The sequence below is a fragment of the Heteronotia binoei genome, chromosome 3 (genome assembly GCF_032191835.1).
Source record: "Heteronotia binoei isolate CCM8104 ecotype False Entrance Well chromosome 3, APGP_CSIRO_Hbin_v1, whole genome shotgun sequence".
In the NCBI taxonomy this organism is placed as follows: domain Eukaryota; kingdom Metazoa; phylum Chordata; class Lepidosauria; order Squamata; family Gekkonidae; genus Heteronotia; species Heteronotia binoei.
The window spans coordinates 60,591,435-60,610,898 of NC_083225.1; the positions used below are offsets into that span (position 1 = coordinate 60,591,435).

The 19,464-nt window shown below is 43.3% G+C and overlaps 1 protein-coding gene across 1 annotated transcript in view; it reads right to left on the bottom strand.

The window, feature by feature from the left end:
* LOC132568279 (arylsulfatase H-like) overlaps positions 1–17,013 on the bottom strand; it is a 30,627-nt gene extending 13,614 nt beyond the window's left edge. Inside the window, exons 1-6 of the mRNA XM_060233918.1 lie at positions 16,893–17,013; positions 7,942–8,003; positions 6,369–6,515; positions 5,715–5,836; positions 4,387–4,509; positions 2,554–2,977 (exon numbers count right to left, since the gene is read on the bottom strand). Of these exons, the coding sequence (XP_060089901.1) occupies positions 2,554–2,977; positions 4,387–4,509; positions 5,715–5,836; positions 6,369–6,515; positions 7,942–8,003; positions 16,893–16,904 (890 nt within the window). The 5' untranslated portion in view covers positions 16,905–17,013. The remainder of the gene's footprint in view (positions 1–2,553; positions 2,978–4,386; positions 4,510–5,714; positions 5,837–6,368; positions 6,516–7,941; positions 8,004–16,892) is intronic.
* Positions 17,014–19,464: the final 2,451 nt, after the last annotated feature.

Below are 19,464 nucleotides of genomic sequence, written 5' to 3' on the forward strand. Positions count from 1 at the left end.
TTGGTATTAGAATATAAGATACAATGCAGCATTTCAATTACAACATTTGATTGAATGTTGACATTATAGATTGAACTATAACATTATAAAACAATAGTCCATCCTGTACTTCCCACACTTCATGGCTCCTTGGCCCTGCTTTTTCTTTTCTGTCTTTGTATACCTCTTACATAAAACGTCTATAAAAATTTAAGGTACCACAAGGCACCCTTTTACATTTTAAGGTTAATTATCTTTCTATATCACCACCCCAGCTAAAAGATGAAGACAGCCTACCTGACAGATTAACTGCGAACCCACCCACCCTTTGTTATGCACAGAAGAAAGCAAACATCAGAAGCCTCTAGAGCAGGGGTCCTCAAACTACGGCCCGCGGGCCAGATGCGGCCCGCTGAGGACATTTATGTGGCCTGCTGGGTTATGGCAAAATCAGACCGGAAGTGACATTTGACCTAAACTCGCGTTAGCAACGCACACTTCCAGCACTGGGCTGAGGCGGCGGAGACATAGTGTGAAGTGATACCGAGGTGAGGTGAGTTCCCAGGCCGGGGTGTGTGGTGTGGGGAAGGGAGAGAGATCCAGAAGGCGGAGAACTGACGGCCCGTGGCCTTGTACAGTAACGGCAGTCCGGCCCTCCAACAGTCTGAGGGACAGTGAACTGGCCCCCTATTTAAAAAGTTTGAGGACCCCTGCTCTAGAGAGACATGGGGGCAAGGTTGTCAGCTTTCAGCTGGGAAATTCCTGGAGAAATTCTTCAGGGATCTCAGTGAGGTATAATGCCAGAGTCCACCGTTCAAAGCCACTATTTTCTCCAGAGAATCTGATCTCTGTAATCTGGGGATCAACTGTAATTCCAGGAGATCTCCAGGACCCACCTGGAGGCTGGCAGCCCTACATGATGGGAGCCAGCAGTCCAGTCCTCCTATCATCCACAGAACATTGTGCAAAACAATGTAATTGGTGGACCAGTTGGGTTTCTTCTAGGGTCTTAGCAGAGCAACTGGGCACAACTGGAACAACACTGTTCTCCTTGTAGTAGAACTGTGCACTAAGTAATACTAACTGTATTTTGATTGATAATAATAATAACAATCAAGATGTCTCTATCAAACACCTTTAACTAGAGATGTCAAGGACTGTTAAGCAGCCCTTCCCATGTCCTTATTATTTTTTTTCAACCCAAGTCTGCAAAGGAAATGGAGGGAGCACAATGTTTTGTTTTCAATTTATGGGGTGGGGGAATTAAGCCTTTGATGAGCACAGCAAAATTACTCAAGAACAGGTTAAGTTCACGCACACTCAGCTTTGGCTTTTCTTATTGCCAGGGGAATCCTCTTCCTTTCCTGAAGAATAGGCCAGCCAGGCAACCTACCTCAAGGCTCAGCTGCTGGGCAAACATGGCAGAATTTACTGCTGCTTGCTGATTGCTTCCAGCTCTACTTTCCCCTCTTTTCTTTCTCTTCCTGGACAACCCCAGGAACCAGCAATAGCTTGGACAGCCCCAGAACATAAAACACATACACACCTTCTTTTTCATTCCATCTCCTCACCTCATTCTCAGCCTCTGTCTCTCATAGGCAGGCAAACAGACACACACATTCTTTTCTCTCTCATCCCCCCCCCCTTTTCAGGCAGCCTCTCTCACACATGGGCAGGCAAACAGATGCACATGTTCTTTTCTCCCACCACCCCAAATTTCAGGCAGCCTCTCTCTCACACACGCAAACAGGCACACACATTCTTCCCCCCCTCCACCTCTCAGCCAGCCTCTCACAGAAATCAAGGGGAAATCTATGGGGGAAATCAAAGCCACGCAGCAGCACACCCTAGGGGGAACCAAGTCAACAGCGCACATGGCTCTCTGGAGGACTCTGCCTATGCTGCTCTAGCCTTTGTCTCTATAAAGACTAATCCTAGAGTATCACAAAATGGCCACTATTTTGTCCCTCGCCTCTAGATTTTTGATGAGTGGGGGAAGGGGTCGCAAACCAGGTGGTCCCTCGTCTCTGGCGGGAGATTGGGAAGCCTATGCAGATGTATTCTAGTACAAAGTCATTAATTTTATTGGAGTTAGACTGGAGTAACTTTGAATAAAACTGCAGTGTAAACTGCCTCCAAGTTTGTATGCCACACTATAGAAACCCAATAAATTTCTTCCATTATCATCATAATATGTCAATCTCTTTGTTGTTTCAAAAGGTAATCTCAGATAAGTGATTTTAATCAAATTTTTCAGTTAGGAAGACATTTAATTAATAATTTAGTCAGAATTCAGTTGATCAGGCAACCTTCGTTTCTGAAATGATACAATTCTTAATTTTTTTACTGAAACAGAAGCACTCCAAAGGGATCGTGGGGGAGGTCTAAGCCACCATTTAAACTTAAAAGAAGTAGAGACAGCTCATAGAAACCTGTCTCCTCAGCTTCCTTTCCTCCTACCTCTATTGTAAATAGCTATTTTGAGTTCATTGACTACTTAACATTTATTCACTGTATGTGCTTTCATCTCTCAGTCACATAATTTGATGGAATTGTAAAGGAAATGCCTCTTACCTTTCAATAAAGGAAATGGCCTCCCTCAGCATAAGAGAAGTTGCTCTTTCCACTTTCATTGGCTGCTCTGTAACTTCATAGTTTCTCATCATAACACAGTTCCAGTATCTTATGAATCCATAGCTTGAGAACCAGGAAACGAAGAATAAGAGGCCAAAGAAAGCAAAAAGGAAGATTGTTTTCCAGCTGAGAGGTACCAACTTGGCCATTTTGGCTGCTATAAGAGTCAGCACAGCAAGGACAGTCCACTGAGTGTATGACCAGAGTCTGATCCGCAAAGGCACAGCCATCTCAGGGGGCTGAGTTATTTGACAGTCAGCCATCATTGAAAAGGGCATCCCATAAAAATAATCAAAACCATGCTTTAAGGGGTGATGGCAGTGATCATTACGATGTTCACAGTTCACACCTTGATGCCACTTCCCTAAAGACAATATTTTTAAAAAATAAGTAAAAACATTGCCAATTAATAGATGCAAAACAAGTTTATTGGCTTGCTGGTTTTAAAAAAGTCCCATTGCTACAGGAACACAAATTAATATTAATATAAACAATCTATATCACTATAGGGACCTATGAAAACTTTGAACCAGTATGAATGATATAATCATTTCACCATTTATTACCATTTTTTATTCTGGAGTAAATTGAATAGAGACAGAATACAGTCTGAATAGAGCTCCCCCTCCCAAACCATGTAGACTACTTTCTTCCAAGGAAGAACATTCTCTTCAAAATACATTGGGACTAGTTGGGACTAGGTTGTTAATAATGCTGCATTTTGTCCTTGGTTTTTTTTTTGTCTTTTGTTTTGTTTCTGTTTATATTATACAGCAGCCAGTCTAGCTGCAGCCAACTGTACCTGTTTTGCACAGAATTGTTTCCTTTTATTCTAAAACTAAAACCTACAGTTACTAAGGATAGTTCCTATTTTCACATTCGTCATGCAGAAAACCCTTAGGTAATAGCTATACTTGCTTCCAAATCTCAACCAGAGGCCATATATTAAAAGGCTGCCAAATTTTGTAACTCTTAGGTTCCATGCAACTAAAAGATCCTGTGACTTTCTGCCCAAACAGGGTGACATTTAAACAGTGAATAGGAAATAGTAACATCAATCAATCTACAAACTCCTGCTATATCTACAGTAAATAATTGTAGCCATTGGTTTATTATTGTAATCAGACATACAGTTTTCATAATGTTCAGCATGTAGTTCTACTTTATGTTTAAAATAGTTTGTAGGCATGATGACTATTAACTAATTGTAAATTCTTATCTGTACTATTTAATGGAATAAGATGATGGTATTGTCTATTCTTGTATATTGCATTCTTTCTTATGTATTCTTGTGTATCTTATGTATTTTTGTGTATCTGAGCCCGCCTCGATGGGGAGGGCGGGGTATAAATCGAATTAAACATAAACATATCTTGGTTTATTTGTAAAATAAAATTAATTTTTAAAAAGAAAAAATGAAACCTGATACTCTAGCATAAATATATAGCTCTGAAGTTCTGTGATCTTATCATACATATTCTGGTTGTTTTATATAGGGAGAAATAAATTTTAAAAAAGACTGCTTTTTCAACAATCAATCCTAATGAGTTTGGGGGCTTTAAAAACTGCAGTTGAAAGCTTTAAAAAACTGCAGTTGAAAGCAGTATTTTCCCAGGGTGAAAATCAGCATCTAGTTTATATTCAGAAACATTCACTGAAACGTACTTGATCAAAGGAATATTACTGACAAGAAATATACAGTGCAGCCAAGTGAGATGCTTCCAGTGCTATGGACCCTTATTTTTCCTGAAGGTGACCTATAATCCAGCCTACCTATTAATCCAGTGGTATAGCCTTGCTTCTGCAATATCCTGGTAAAGATAGTTTCATTCAGAGGGAGGCCACCTGAACCACCAAGCCACTGAAGGACACGGATACCACCAAAGTCAGCCATTCCTGGGATATAAAATGTACATGTACATTAAACGTAATCTGTTCAACTGACTAAGATTTTAATAGCAGGTTAAAATCACCTCACCTAATTGATAGACCTGGCAACAAATATAAAGCCTAAACTGATTGTGACATATATCATGACAATCTTTTACAAGTCTTCTGAAGAAGTGCTTCTTAAAAACTAGTAACTTTTATGAGACTGTAATATTCTCAGTCATCAGAGTAAATTGAAAAAAGTACTCTGGTCATCAGCTAGCCTAACCCACTCTGTACATAAAAATATCTAGTAGTAGAATAATAATGGATTGGATCCCATGGATCCATTCAGTAGAGGTGAAATTTTTCTCCCAGGAAAGAGACTTCCCCTCACTGATGGAAGAGCCTTTGGTGGGAGGGGAAGTGTCCTGGCACTGTGGGAAAGTGTCACCAGTAGTGGAACTGATATAGAAGAAGAAGATATTAGATTTATATCCCACTCTCCACTCCGAAGAGTCTCAGAGCGGCTCACAATCTCCTTTACCTTCCTCCCCCACAACAGACACCCTGTGAGGTGGGTGGGGCTGGAGAGGGCTCTCACAGCAGCTGCCCTTTCAAGAACAACCTCTGCCAGAGCTCTGGCTGAGCCAAGGCCATGCTAGCAGGTGCAAGTGGAGGAGTGGGGAATCAAACCTGGTTCTCCCAGATAAGAGTCCGCACACTTAACCACTACACCAAACTGGCTCTCCAGGATGACTGATACAGGATCCGATCCACTTTAAGGAATATTTACAAACTTCAACAAAACCCAGTCATTTCTCCTTAGGAGACCTACTCTGTGTTCATCCAGTTTTTCAGTTAAGGTGGGTGATAATAGGAGATAGGGCCTTTTTTGTGGTGGTATCTCACCATTGGAATGCGGCCCAGAAGTACCAAACTAATGTTCAGTTTTAGGTACCACATGAGAAACTTTTTAATTTGCCCATGGATTCGTTTAGTAATTGTTCAAACCTTGTTATAGTTCTAAAGTTTTTACTGACTTTTGCTGTTTTTATTGGAACTCTTATTTTGCTTCTTTTTGTTCTGCTGCATTATGGCCAAACTGCTTTTTATTATTATTTTTTTAAAATTTTGACCGTATTGGTATTAATTGTAACTTTAACTTTTAAAAAATATCACAAATAAATATTATATTGTGCCATACAACAGGCTATGAGAATATGGCAAACCTGATCGAATGGGATATCTGCCGGTCAGGAATGCTGTTCGACTTGGAGTGCAAAGTGGAGCTGCAGCAATGTGGTGGGTAAGTTTTACTCCCTCTTTTGCCAGCTGATCAATATTAGGAGTCCTAAGAAAAACATAAATGTAACAAATCTCAATGGAATTCTTTGAAAGCAATTCCTTCAGGAATTTCTTGGTGTGCCATATTCGTTCCTGTAGAACCTTTTGTGACAATGCAAAGGTACAGCAAATGTATTTTCCTTTATTATATATTAATTATTAGGTATTCTACCTAGGTGCTTCAACCAAGGAACTCAAAGTTGCAACACATTCTACAGAACACAGTCATTTCTCCTTAGGAGGTCCACTCCACTGTGTGTTCATTCAGATTCTCAGATGGGTGATAATAGGGCCTTTTTTGTGATGGCAGGGTCTCCATAGGCGTCCCTATGAGACACAGACCAGACTCTAACTGGTTAGCTTCAGAAAAGTTGCTGGTTCATGTGTCTTCCAATGGCAACATCCCTAGCAAGTTTCCAAACTATTCTGTCAATGGAAATATAAAGCCCCAGCAATATCCTCTCTCTTGCCAACATTCAACTTAGAAGATGGATTTGAGTTCCCTGCTTGATATTTCATATTTTGGTGCTAACTTTTACCTGATAGTATTATTTCCATAGCAGCCTATATCCCCAATGCCAAGATCATCAGCCATAAAGATGACAACATTGGGTTTCTGGCTGACCAAAGCTTGCAATCCAGATGACTTTAGCAACAGGTACAAACCTAGAAATAAGCTCAGAGAGCTCCAAGGAAGAAGAAATGTACATTGTTATTATATATTCATTGTGAACATAAAGTAAAAGGATGAGCATTAAATACACGAGTAACCATGTCCCCCAGCACCTAGGCAGTGCTGAAGCTGATAGTGTCTTTGTCCAAGGTGAGAGAAGACTCTAACTACTGCTCTGTACCACTACCATTAATTAGCAATTTTAGTGCTTTTGAACATTTGTTCAGTTCATCATGCAGTTCTGTAAGAAATGTCATATTTTATGAAAATGGAATGAATAGGCTAAAAAATGGAACAAGCAGGCTCAAAATGTCAGCTGTATGACATTTGAATTAGTCTATAATCCAGCATCAATTACACAGAAGCATGTTCATTTTATATTTAGATTCTATCCTACCTTTCTGTTAAAAAAAACACGATAGCATTTATAAATGATGTTTCATCAAAATTAACTGAACCCTGGAGTGTATAAACATGGCTTTTTTAGGAGACTTTTCTCAGTGCCTCTCCCTACAGAAGTCTCCACCTGCTTTTTCGGCTTCAGGTTTACAAACCAGTAGAGACTTGAGTTGTGAAGAATGCTAAAGGGAAACTGGAAGGTTAATAAGGGTATGTGCATTAACAACAGTTTGCCTTGAAACACCTTTCACAAAAAACTTCCATCCTGCTTTTAATAATACACTAAATATCTTCAGTGAACAAATAATAAACTGTTTAGTTGACATTGCATTATTATTTTTTTACAAATCTGTTAAACACTGTCCACTAATGGTTCACTGGTTTCTATACATATTTGTTGATACCTGAATTATTAGCTACTAATATTTAGTATTGTTAAAATCAGGCATACAAACTCAATTAGGGCAGAAGTACATTATTTATCAATATAGCTAATTTTAAACAATTTTCCCAGGGTAGCATTAAAAGATTCCACACAATGAGGCCATGTAGAGATAGAGGAATTTTCTTACTAATCTTGGGTAACTACCAGGTTTGCTGTAAAATCCCAGATTTTTTTTTTAAATAGATGATTAGCCACCCACAAATGGAGAATGTCAACTGAAGTCTTGCAAAATTTTCCATGATTGCAGTCATCACTGTGGCATTGCTTAGCACTTGAGGCACTGGGGCTGGGGTGTAGGCAACCCCAGCATGACTGCAGGTTGGAAGAAAACAGTGGTAGCCAACTGATGAAGAGAAAGTGGGAAATGGGGGTGGGAAGCTAGAGAAAGGGCTGGGAACAGGCAGAGTAGAAAACGGAGGGGAAAGTAAAAGAGATGGCTGGGAAGAGAGAGAGTAGAAAACAGTAAGGTGGGGAACCCTCCCCTGCATACCTTGCAGATCTTGAGACTGAATTATTCTGTTACATTGCATTCACCACTGAAATATAGTTATAAAGTTAGTACAAACAATGACTGGTTCTAGCAAAACTTGTTTACCCATAATGAGGCAAGTACAACATCCCTTCTTTCATGGACGGCCAGGTGGCTGTGGAAGAAATCTGAAGGGGGAAAATGAAAGCAGAGAGAATACTAGTAAAGATCTAGACAACTGCAGCCAGTAATAACATGCTACACTGTTAAATATTTCCATATTAATTGGAAGGAAGTATATGGCAAGCTGGATATGCAAATCTACATTATGGAATCTGTCTGGAAGCAGGTTTATGCTTCTTTTAATATTACCTTAATGTAGCTCTTTTCTAAACAACTGGTATGGCTGCAGCAAGGTGGACAAAGTGTCCTAGTTGGCATCCAGATGATAATAGTTCTTCACAGACAGCATAACATTATGGCTTGGAAAAGGTGGGGTGTAAATTAATGGAATGTTATAAATGGCTGCTTTCACCACCGTATCCTTCTATACTTATGAAGGAGGGTTGCCATAGAAGCAGCAACCCCCTGCTGACATTTGTTATCCCCTGCTGGCGCTCAATGGAATAGCAGGGGGAAAACTGGAGGGGTGGAGTCAGTGTTCCAGCTAGGAACAGAGAACCAAAGTTGCCATGCCATACAACATTCTAGTAATGCTCCTGATCTCTATGGTTTTACAACCAAGCTTAAAAAATATTACAAGGGCATATCGATAACATTTCTCGGAAAATGTACATTCATTCTGTTTCAAAATTCTAGACTCCGTCACTCTACAGAAATGTCTACTAGCTGGAGATGCAAGGACTAGGTCCATGATGGTCCCTCTAGCTGGAGATGCAAGGACTAGGTCCATGATGGTCTCTCTAGCTGGAGATGCAAGGACTAGGTCCATGAAGAGATTATCATCTATGGGTGGCTCCCACTAGGGATATTTCACACACCTTTTCCTGAATTTCCAGGTTTAATTATTAATGTAACAAGGTAATTCTCTTGCCTTTCACTTACAGTAATAAAAAGGAAATTCTGCAAATCATATGTGACCAGTTGTAATGAAGCTCAAGGTTCCAACAATTCATTATGATTTTTTCTTCTCTGATATGTTCTGGCTTTTCTGGGCCCCTGCCTCCTTTCCTTCATGGAATGACCTTCTTACCACTCAGAGCATTCTCTTTTGCATTGAACTCATTGTCATGGAGGCATGTGCTTAGCAGAGATTCCTACCCTTAAGAGAAAATCTTAATCCCTCTCTACCACCAAATTTCCAAGTAAAATTTAAGCTTTAGAATGGGCTTAATCCAAGCAGCAAAGCATAGTCCAGTCTCTTGAAAGGGTGCAGACCCTTTTTTCCCCTTGGAAGGAGTTTAGGTGTACATTTATTGGACTCTGTTATCTGTAACCCTGCCAGTTCTGTCCAATGGATGGATTGGAAAAATTGTAAGTGAACTAGGGACAAGTTCAATTTAACTGTGTTAGGGAATTTCTGAAGCTGTTTTGTTGCCAGGCTCCTTTTAAATCATTTGCCCCATGTGTGTTTTATTACATTTGGTCAAACTGGCTGCTGTTCTTTTGCAGAAACCATGCACAGCTTGAATTCCAAACCAGCTTCTGCTGCTGCTGTGCTCCTCTTCCAATCTTAGCTAACCAGCTGTTCTGTGCCCTGCATATCTATGCAGAGCACTACCACCACCTTGCACTCACTTTTCAATCCAAGCCCTCTAGTGTTTTTTTTATGCAAGTTATTCATCACTTTGTGTGCCTTTTGCTTTTAACATCTCAAACTTGGTCAGTACTCCAGGCAATGCTCCCCTGATGATAAAGAAAGCACTGCTGGAAGAATCAAGTGAAGGATCCACTTGAAGGAGTGGTATTGGATTACCATATCCTGTCACAGGAACAGGGTGGACAGAAGGGAAGGGAGTAAAGGGGATGAAGGTGTTCCCAATGGGTGAGGAGGTACACATTAGTCTGTCATCCAGTAAAGGAGTTAGCAAACATCCCCAGCTTCCCATTTTCATGACAGTAGTGACCACATAAAGATGTTTTATGCCACTGATCTGCTAATCTGACACCTAATGTAACTAACGGTACTTTCCTAAAGGTCTTCTCTGCTACTTCAGATCTTTTCAAGTGTTCTGTAGGCTCCAGAATAGACATCTGGGGGATACTCCACTAGGATTCAGCCTGTTGGCTGTTATCCAGCTGTAATCTTAGACCTAAGCGAAATGATTTTGAAACTAGCTCAAGTGAAACCCTCACTTAAATTAGTGTTGAAATATAAGGGATTGCAGAATAAAAATGTAACAAGAGAAGCTATACATGGAACAGCCACATGCATAAATGTTGATTTCAGTCCATGCAGATGAAACCAAAGGATAATTTGACACCAGCAAAATATAACCTTATGATGAAAAGTTGCTCCTTATCTGTGACTGACAACATGCATAGGATGATTAACAGCACAATCCAGAGAGGGGGGGGGGGGTAGAAAGTCTTTTGGGAGCAGACAAGCCACTACATGGGTGCAGGAAGGGTTTGCACTGACGTACGACCGGCGCCGCCACAGCGGGGGGAGTTACGTGGGCGAGGACAGTGGCACCTGACGGCTGCACCTGAGCATGGGTGGAAGTGAGGCGGAGCATGGCGTTCAGGCAGCGGAGGGGGTGGAGTTGGGGGCGTGGCCAGGCTTAGACAGCTTTCTGAGCAGTTTGGCCCATGACACGCCCCCCCCCAAGAGGTGCAACTTTACACTGGCAAAAATAGCGGCGTGTTCCATAGGCACTCATTGAAACCAAAAACAAAGGTAACCTCCGCCGCTGTGGAAGCTCGCAAACCCCTTAGGGAGCAGCATGATTGCCTCGCCAATCCCCTCAGGCTGATGAGCCCCTTCCCCAGCACCCAATCGCAGTCTCCCCCCTCTTAGAAATACTTCCACATTGGCCTCACACAACTCAGTTGTTAGGGAGAGGAGCGTGAGGCGGGAAGCTCCTGGCCATACAGACTTAGAGTGAGGGACAGGCAGGCATGGTGGTGACAGGTTTTACACCACGTGGTTGCTTTGACAGTATCTTTGACTTGTGCGGGGGAAAGTGAGGTCTCTCCCCTGGAGCTAACCGCTCTTGTTTCCAGGTCTCCACAGGTTCCGGACTCGCGGAGGCTCTGCATGCGAGCCAGGACTGTTGCCCATGGCTGGGTAAGTTCCACTGTCCCCCCGCAGCCTCCCCTTCCCCTCGCTCTTGACCACTTGGTGTGCGAGCGTCTCTGGCACTTGAACCAGGCAGTGGGCTCCGGCAGGGGGCATTTGCTGACCCCGCTCCCCTGTGCTGCCACCTGCTCCCTTCCCTTGGTTTGCCCTCTGCCACATTCCCAACTCTTGGCAGGGCACAGGGTGTGTGTGTGTGGCAGCTGCCCCATTGTGGGGAGCTGGGTCAGAGACTGTCCCTTTAAGAGAGCGCCCGGCTGAAACGCAGCCTGCTCTTCCAGCCGCTGCCCCTGCAGGTGCTCTTGATCTCTATCTCCATTTTGCAGGTGGGACTCCAACACAAAGGCTTCTGCATGTGTCACTCCACTGCCCCCCCCACTTCCTCAGCTGTTTCTGCCTGCTGCTCGGAATGGAGCCCCGCCCATGGCAAGACTGCCCAGTGCACACCAGGAAGATTGTGGCACTCTGTTCCGGAAAAATAAAGTCTGAGTTGTGCCCTCTGTTGTCTTTCCTGCTTGGCATCTGCTGCAGGTTCCCTGGGCAACCCCCCCCCCCCCATCAGTGGCCTCTCTGATGGAATGCCTGGGAGGGTGGGCAGATTTGGTTTGGGGGGGATGGTCTATGAGCCGCCACGCTGCCCCACATGTGGCTGGACAGGGGAGGGGAGTGCCGCCCCTCAGCCTGCCTGGGCTGACAGCCTACCCGACCCCACAGGGATGTTGTGCACAGGGCACTAAGGGGGGGCTGATGAAGTGGACTTCGCACTCGCATTCTGAATTCTGTGGCCCCTGGGGGAGGTGTTTTGTGCACATGGCAGGGGGCATCAGGCAACACAGGGGGTCTCTGGGTGGGGTGGTGTCTGCTGCTGGGCTGCTCACTCCCAGACACACATTCCAGCCGCTGTCTATGACAGCGAACTCCTGCATTTGCTACTTCCTGCTTGTCTACCTGCCATTGGCAGAGTCTCTGACAGCGGGAGGGTGTGAGGGGATTGACGGCTTCTTCATGGTCCCATGTGGGCCTGTCTCATCCCCACCCCTGCCTTGCCACCAAGCCAAGCTTCTTGTGCACGCATGCCCAGCCTCACTCCTGTTCCCTCCCTGTGTAGGTGGGATGTCTCTCCTTTGCCTGTGATGGTCTGCCCATCATTGGCTCCGTTCTCTGTTTGGGGGTGGGTTGGAGATGGCTATCAGCCTCTCTGGGGCCTCCTCTCCCCATCCTTGACTGTCATGAGCCGCAGCGCATGCGCCAGGACTGGCCAATGGGGGGGGGTGGGCTGGCCCTCTCCTCCGGCTGCCTCCGCCTCCTTTGTGCCTATGCCAGCAGTGTTGCCATGGCAACTGTCTCCCTCATGGCAAGCTATGCCTCTCCCCTCCCCACGCTGCAGTGTGCCGAAGTCCTCAGAAAGTCTATCCACAGCCGACTGCCACTTATGTCTGGATTGGGCTGCCTGAGCAAAATGAACATATAAGAATATATGAAGCTGCCTTCTACTGAATCAGACTCTTGGTCCATCAAAGTCAGTATTGTCTACTCAGACTGACAGTGGCTCTCCAAGGTCTCAAGCAGAGGTTTTTCACAGCTATTTGTTTGGACCCTTTTTAGTTGGAGATGCCGGGGAGTGAACCTGGGACCTTCTGTTTACCAAGCAGATGCTCTACCACTGATCCACCATCCCTCCCGTTTTTAGTCACTGTCTAGAGTAAAATAGAAGATATTGTGTTAGAAAGCCAATTGGTGTGGTTCAGCTTGCCAACAGATTAGATTATTAACTCACCCTTTTTCTAAGAATAAATTCTCAAGGCAGATAAAAGCACAAAGCACAGCAGTGGTGAACACAAAAAAGCATGATCTTCAGCCTGTAGAAATAGCTAAACAAATTCTTCAGCCTTTGTCATTTAATTGAATCCTGTTATCAGTTATTAAGGATGGGCAAGAACCAATAAATGAATTACAATTCATGCTTTCTTTATAGAATGAGATATAGAATTGTGTCATCTCTGATCCAAAAATTAAAGGCATTTCTTTTGCAGTATATAATTTGTTTTCTTTTTGCAGTTTGCTTGCAAGACTGCCTGACGCTGATCCAATCAATTCCTAGGTGACACTTGGAGTGGACTTCTGAGAGCCCTAGTAACACCCATAGCAGTTGTCCATAGCTTGATTGGCAGCTCTGGAAGCCAATCATGGAGCTCCCAATCTGCTGTAAGGGAGCAGACAACCTGACTCAGCTGCTTTCACTTTGCAGCATAAAGAGAAAAAATAGTGATCACATAAAGATGTCTTCATTAAAATGATTATGTGGTGCAAATTGGAGTGGAACATCCCCTGGCCCCACCCTAGCTACAGCCTTGGTGTTACTTATGCACACATACTATATAGGTATGATTTTTTTTATACATAGGAAGTTTTTCCTCAAAGAGATTTTATCATGAAGTGAGTTCAGTTCTTTTGAACACAGTGTACCAATTTCCTTTTCAATGTCTGCAACAAGTTTCTGGATTTTTTGCAAAGACGGCTGCTAAATTTGGAAACAGCAAATGATTTGTACCTTGTGGAGTCCTTGTGGAGACCTTGTGGAGTCTGAACAGCATGTAAAGAAGAACTGGTGTTCTGAGTAGGATCATTCCTAACTTGCCGTTAAAGCATAACCTCTACTGTAACTCAACATCTCTCATCAATTTCTGCCGGAGGCTGGAGGGGAAGTTATCTCACTGTTCTGCCCATGCGCACTCCTGAGCAATTTCCTCAGGAAGAAAGTTTAGCTTTAGAGCTAAACAATTGATCAAAAACCCTTTCTGGCTGTTCTCTGCTGCTGTCACTGCTGGCTTTGCTACACAGTTTTCCCCACAGTGTACCTCCCTTTTATATCAGCGCAGTGTTAGCCTTCAGCTGCACATGTGGGGCTAATTAGAGAACAGTAGGTCTTTCATTAGAGTCCTGGCTCAGATAATTTAAGGGCTGCGGAACAGGCACCTGGAAAGAGCACACAGAACACTCTGGCTCAAGTCTTACTAAAATAGTCCATTTACAGAAGCTTTCCTATAAGCCACTCTTTTTTCCTACAGAAAGCAATCTCCGTAAAACAGAAGTGTGGTGTTTTGATCACTCTCTTCCTCTAACCTGGGCCAGTGTTTTAGACTGCTGAAGTCCACTCCGGGACTTTGTGTGGGCAGGAACAGGGAGAAAGGAAGTTGTCACTACAGCTCCAGTCAGAGAAAGAACTGGGCTTATTAAACTGTGTTTGTGTTTGAAACTACGCTGCCTCTTTATCTTGATGCCTACCATTAAGGATATATCAAGAAACATTTGCAGAATTTCTGCAAAAGTTAGTTAGATAAAGAAGAGCTTCTTGTATATACAGATTTTTAATTTTTTTGGGTGATATTCATGGTCCATGCATTTAGTATCTAACCCTGACCAGATTCCTTCATGAGAGTCCTTCAAAGTGCATCTTCAAACAGTGCTGCCCAGCATCAGTCATAAAGCAGATCACTGAATCAAGAAAAGAGGAAGCATAGAAGCCCATGGCCCATGTGTAATGTTCCTAAGAAAGATTATTGTACAATTAGTTACCAAAGTTATATCCCATATTTTCACGAGGACAAGGGCGAACAAAGTAGCTAACACATTAAAATATACATAATACAATCCCAACTATTAAAACAGCTAAAATATTTTCAATGACATAAAAATAACAAAACATATGGTGAGGGGAATGCCAAGCAAAACAAAAAAGCCTTCACCCCTCTGCAGAAAATGGCAACAGAAGCAGACAGGTTAGTCTCCCTGGGGAGAGAGTTTCAGAGTTTTGGTGCCATGACCAAGGTTGCCACCTGCCTAATCTGAAAAGGAAGGAGCACCTAAAGCAGGGCCTCTGAAGATGATCATAATAGTCAGATGCATTCATAAGGGACTAGGTAGTCCTTCAAGAATGGTGGTCCCAAACCATATGCAGCTTTAAAGGGAAATTCTAGCACCTTCAAGTGCCTGAAAACTAATTGGGAGTCAGGTTAGACGGCCCAGATGGGAGTTAGGTTAGACAGAGTGATATAGTCCCTCTGACCCACTCAGCAGTGAATGTTACACTGTGTAGCCTCACATGATAATCCATTCAATAATGGAGTGGTCACGCAACACTAAAGAACTAGTACTTTTAAATCAAAAGGCTGTAATTAGTAAAAAGCGCAAGGTACTGAAACATTTATTTGTTCTTGAAGTTTGGCACATTGAAAAGGGTTGATCAGATTATCTGGCTAATTTCCTGTTTTCCTCACAGATGTTAATTTTTTAAAAAATGTCATTTCTTCTTATGTCTGTTACCTGCATGTTTTTCAGCAGAAAATCTAATTAAGGGAACATGAAACAACACTGTATATTCCTTGATTACTATTTCTGCTGAATTTGTGTGTAGTGGACTGATTTTTCATACTATTGTGCCAATACTTAGTATTCACCCTGCTGGAAAGATATTAGCACATATTTCTAGGCTACATTTAAGGAACCTACTGAACTATTTAACATTTGGTGAAATAGATTCCAGCAAGATAACAAATACTGAACAGCTCCATGATATTTGGCAGAACTTCCTAGACCTCTTTGGTGACTATCCATTTCAATATCTTTCTCCCCCTGGTGTATCAACTCATATTACTTGTTGTTGCCATTGAAAATGTCCTATTTCCTTTATTTACAAAAAAATAAACACTTCTTATATAATGTTTAGTTTGAGTAGGAAAGATATGGTGGGATTGGGGGGGGGGTAGAATTTCCCACCCAATTCAGGCTTCCCAAAGTGACATAGAGCCCCCAATAACGATAAATTTATTAAATATGGAACCAGAAGAATGGCTCACTGGACATTATACTCAGCCCAATATTCACTGCTGTCCGGAGCAATGGAAACAGAGCTTCTTCCATGGTCAGTGACTGACTGCTCCTGGAAATAGTTCTTCCACCATCACAGGGGGTATCACTGCCCACATGATGGCCTCTGCTCCCAGCAGATTCGTCTTCACTGATGGCTTGTAAGGATCACTTTTGGCTTGGACATGCTCCAGTGCAGGACCAAAGAAATCATTCTAGTGTTTAAGAATGGACATTTCCATCTGGACTGTGACTCTGGCTGACTGCTACATTTGTGAACCCTGTCCCCTTTTTCTGCAGGGCCTGGGCAGCCACAGGTGGGTTGGTGCCCCCTTTTGCTCCCATGCTCAGGGTGCACCATATTCACTTGCTACCAGTGGTCTACATCTGGGTGGCACAGCAACTGCGGAGGAGGCACTGTGCCCACCAGTACAGGGCTCACATCAGCATGCTCTGTCAGACAGCACTTGCCTCAATTAGTTTCACCTAGAGAAAGCCTCCATCCAGGCCCTGTGCAAGGAGCTCAGGTCAGATCTCCAGGCCAAGCTCCTGCTTCCTGTATCATCCCTATCTTGCAGAAAATCCTATTCTTCCTGAGGCTCCTGGCCATTAGATCCTTCCAGGGGATCATCACAGAGGTGCTCGAGGTGCCACAGTCTTTGGTTAGCCATTGCCTACACAGAGAGCCAGTTTGGTGTAGTGGTTAAGTGTACAGACTCTAATCTTGGATAACCAGGTTTGATACTCCACTCCTTCAGATGCACCTGCTAAGTGAACTTGGGATAGTCACAGTTCTTGAAAGAGCAGTTCTCCGAGAGCTCTCTCAGCCCCAACTTTGTCATAGGGTGTCTGCTGTAGGGAGAGGAACGGAAAAGAGATTGTAGGCTGCTCTGAGACTCTGAGTGAAGGGTGGGATATAAAGCCAATCTCCTCCTCTTTCTCACTGGCTCACCTTCAGGAGCATGTAAGCTTCCCCACAGAGGATTGTGATTTTGGGCCATTGGGCTGTTCTGCCAGGCCTTTGGTTGAGGTGGTGGAGACTCAGTCTTCTGGCCTCCCTGCCAACGTAGTCCATCCATCTGTGGACATTTTGAAGAAAAAGAGGTGCCAGAACTTATTACCACATTTAATTTGCATAACTCATTTGCATGTGCCACACACCCCTGACATCTCCAGGTGTATTAAATGATATTAACTCAGCATCTTCCTTAAAATGCTTCTTGAATTACAGTAATCATAATAAAACCTTACTCCTATCATACTTTTAAAATTACTTTCGCCTATGTGGCCACAGTGGCATGATGAAGATTTCCATCTGTCTGCTTTATATCTTTTGGTTATTTTCCCATTTTTTAAAATTTTTCATAGAGTCCAGCAAAATTCTCATGGGAATTTAAACAATGTAACCCAGAAGCAAGTATTTTTTGGGGGGAGGGGGAGTTAAGAAAGAAAGAGCACAAAATTTAGAAGTTCTGGAGCTCCGCCCCTGTGAGCGCCTACCCAAAATGAGGCCTGCATCCATCCATTGCCCATATGGAGCACTGATATTATATAATTCCATCTGACTCCACTCATCTGTTCAACTCATGGGTGACATTTTGATTGTATTTATATTCCACCATCTTTTAGCTTTTTTTAAATTGTAGAATTGTTTTTAGGAAATCAACCAGTTATTACCTATCCTGAGTCCACTTGCAAAGAGGGTAGGATAGAAACCCAAAATAATAAATAATTGACTGCACCCACATAGCCCTCATTGGGAGGAGTTGTAGGTATACTGAAATCACCACCACTTCTTAAGCCTGAGTGTTAGGCTTCATTGTGACCACCATGGCATCTTTACAGACCTCGTGGCCAAGTTTCCAGGCACTGTCCATGATGCCCAGATGTTTACAGCGTTTGGCTTCAATCACCTGTTGACAGCCTGGCCAGAGGGCAATAGATAGTTCCTGGGTTAGTATGGTGGGCATGGCTTGGCAGGCATAAACGGAAGACACCATCCTGGTGCCTCATGTGCAATTCTCTCCAGGTGACTGAGGATATACCCTGCTTTCTTATTTGCTGATATCATATCCTGAAGATGACCTGCTGGACCATGCAGCCTACAACCAAGCCCACTGACGAACATGCGTGGTTATCAAGTGGCCATTCAACTAGTTGAAGATGTGATTCTGATGCCTCCACCACACAGGAGGCTGCAGATCTGTGCAGCCTCTTGCAATGGCAAAGCTGTTTGCAGTTTGCTCCATGCTCCACAACATTACCACACAGGAGTGTTTCTCACTTCTCCTTCGTGGGGCCAATGTGTACAAGATGCTATGCTATTACCAGACATGTCTGCTAGGCAGGACCTTAGGAGCTATTTTGAGCAACAGCATGTATGGGCACACATCTGATGGTAGAGGTATCACAGTGGCTGCACTGGCAGTAGGGGGGCCTCTCCCCCCTCATCCCAGGCAGGGAATTATGGACCTGCTGGTGGCCTGCCCACTATGTTTGAAACTCATCATGGTGTGTGGGGACACCACCAGCCCCTTATGGGTGTCAACCTCCAATAACTGCTGGACCACTTTCACAACATGCCCCCATTTGGGTGTTACTGGGTGGTCTGCTTGCCAGTAGAGATTGAACACAGTGCTTCCTCTGGGCACACCTAGCCAGGTACAAGTACTATGGATGCCTTCCCATGGCCCACTATTGTGGATGCCTGCCCATGGCCCAGCTGTTGGAGCCATGGTGACCTCTGGCATCCAGAGGGCTTGGCAGGGTTGCTGCATGGGGGCTGTGTACACCAGGCACCCTTGAGCCCCTGTGGCTGTGGCCAGGAGGTGTTGTAGTCAGCACATTTGCTCAGAAAATGTGTTAGCAATAAAGTGACATGGTTGTCCAGAATTCCACTCCTAGCAAATTACTGGAAAAAAATTCACACTATTAAAAAACCCAAACAAACTAGTTTGTATTCTCTTCAATTTCAGGCCTTTAGAAGAAGGCTTTTGAGACACTTTTAAATAGTTGTTGCACATTTTAAAAAACTAAGATCTTTCTTTTCAGATTCCCCCCCCCATTAGATTATGAAATCTTAGGGGGAAAAGAGAGTAGCAATGGTAGTAGTTTTCTGTTTCTTTATTATTCATAAATATCTAGGGAAAGTCTCCAAATACGCTGGGATTTATCTTCCATTGATTGATGGGCAAATGTTGCCTTTGCTTTTGCAGCAAGATTGAGAAAAGAAAAGATCCATCCACTTTTCTGTAGTGCCTGAAGTAACTGATCAGAGCTGTAACAAGGGCAAGGCAAGTGTGGCACTTGCTGTAGGCACGTGATGCTGAGGGGTGCAGAGAAAGTATATGACGACTAGAATAAATATTGTCCTATTATTTTTGTTATTTATGTATTTACCTTTTAATCAAAATAACTACTCTGAAAGTATAGGGGGCAGAATTTTATATTCTTTCTACAGGTTTAAAATCAGCTAATTATGGTTCTGCAACTGATTTTCAAGCTGAAGTAAAAATCTTTTCGCA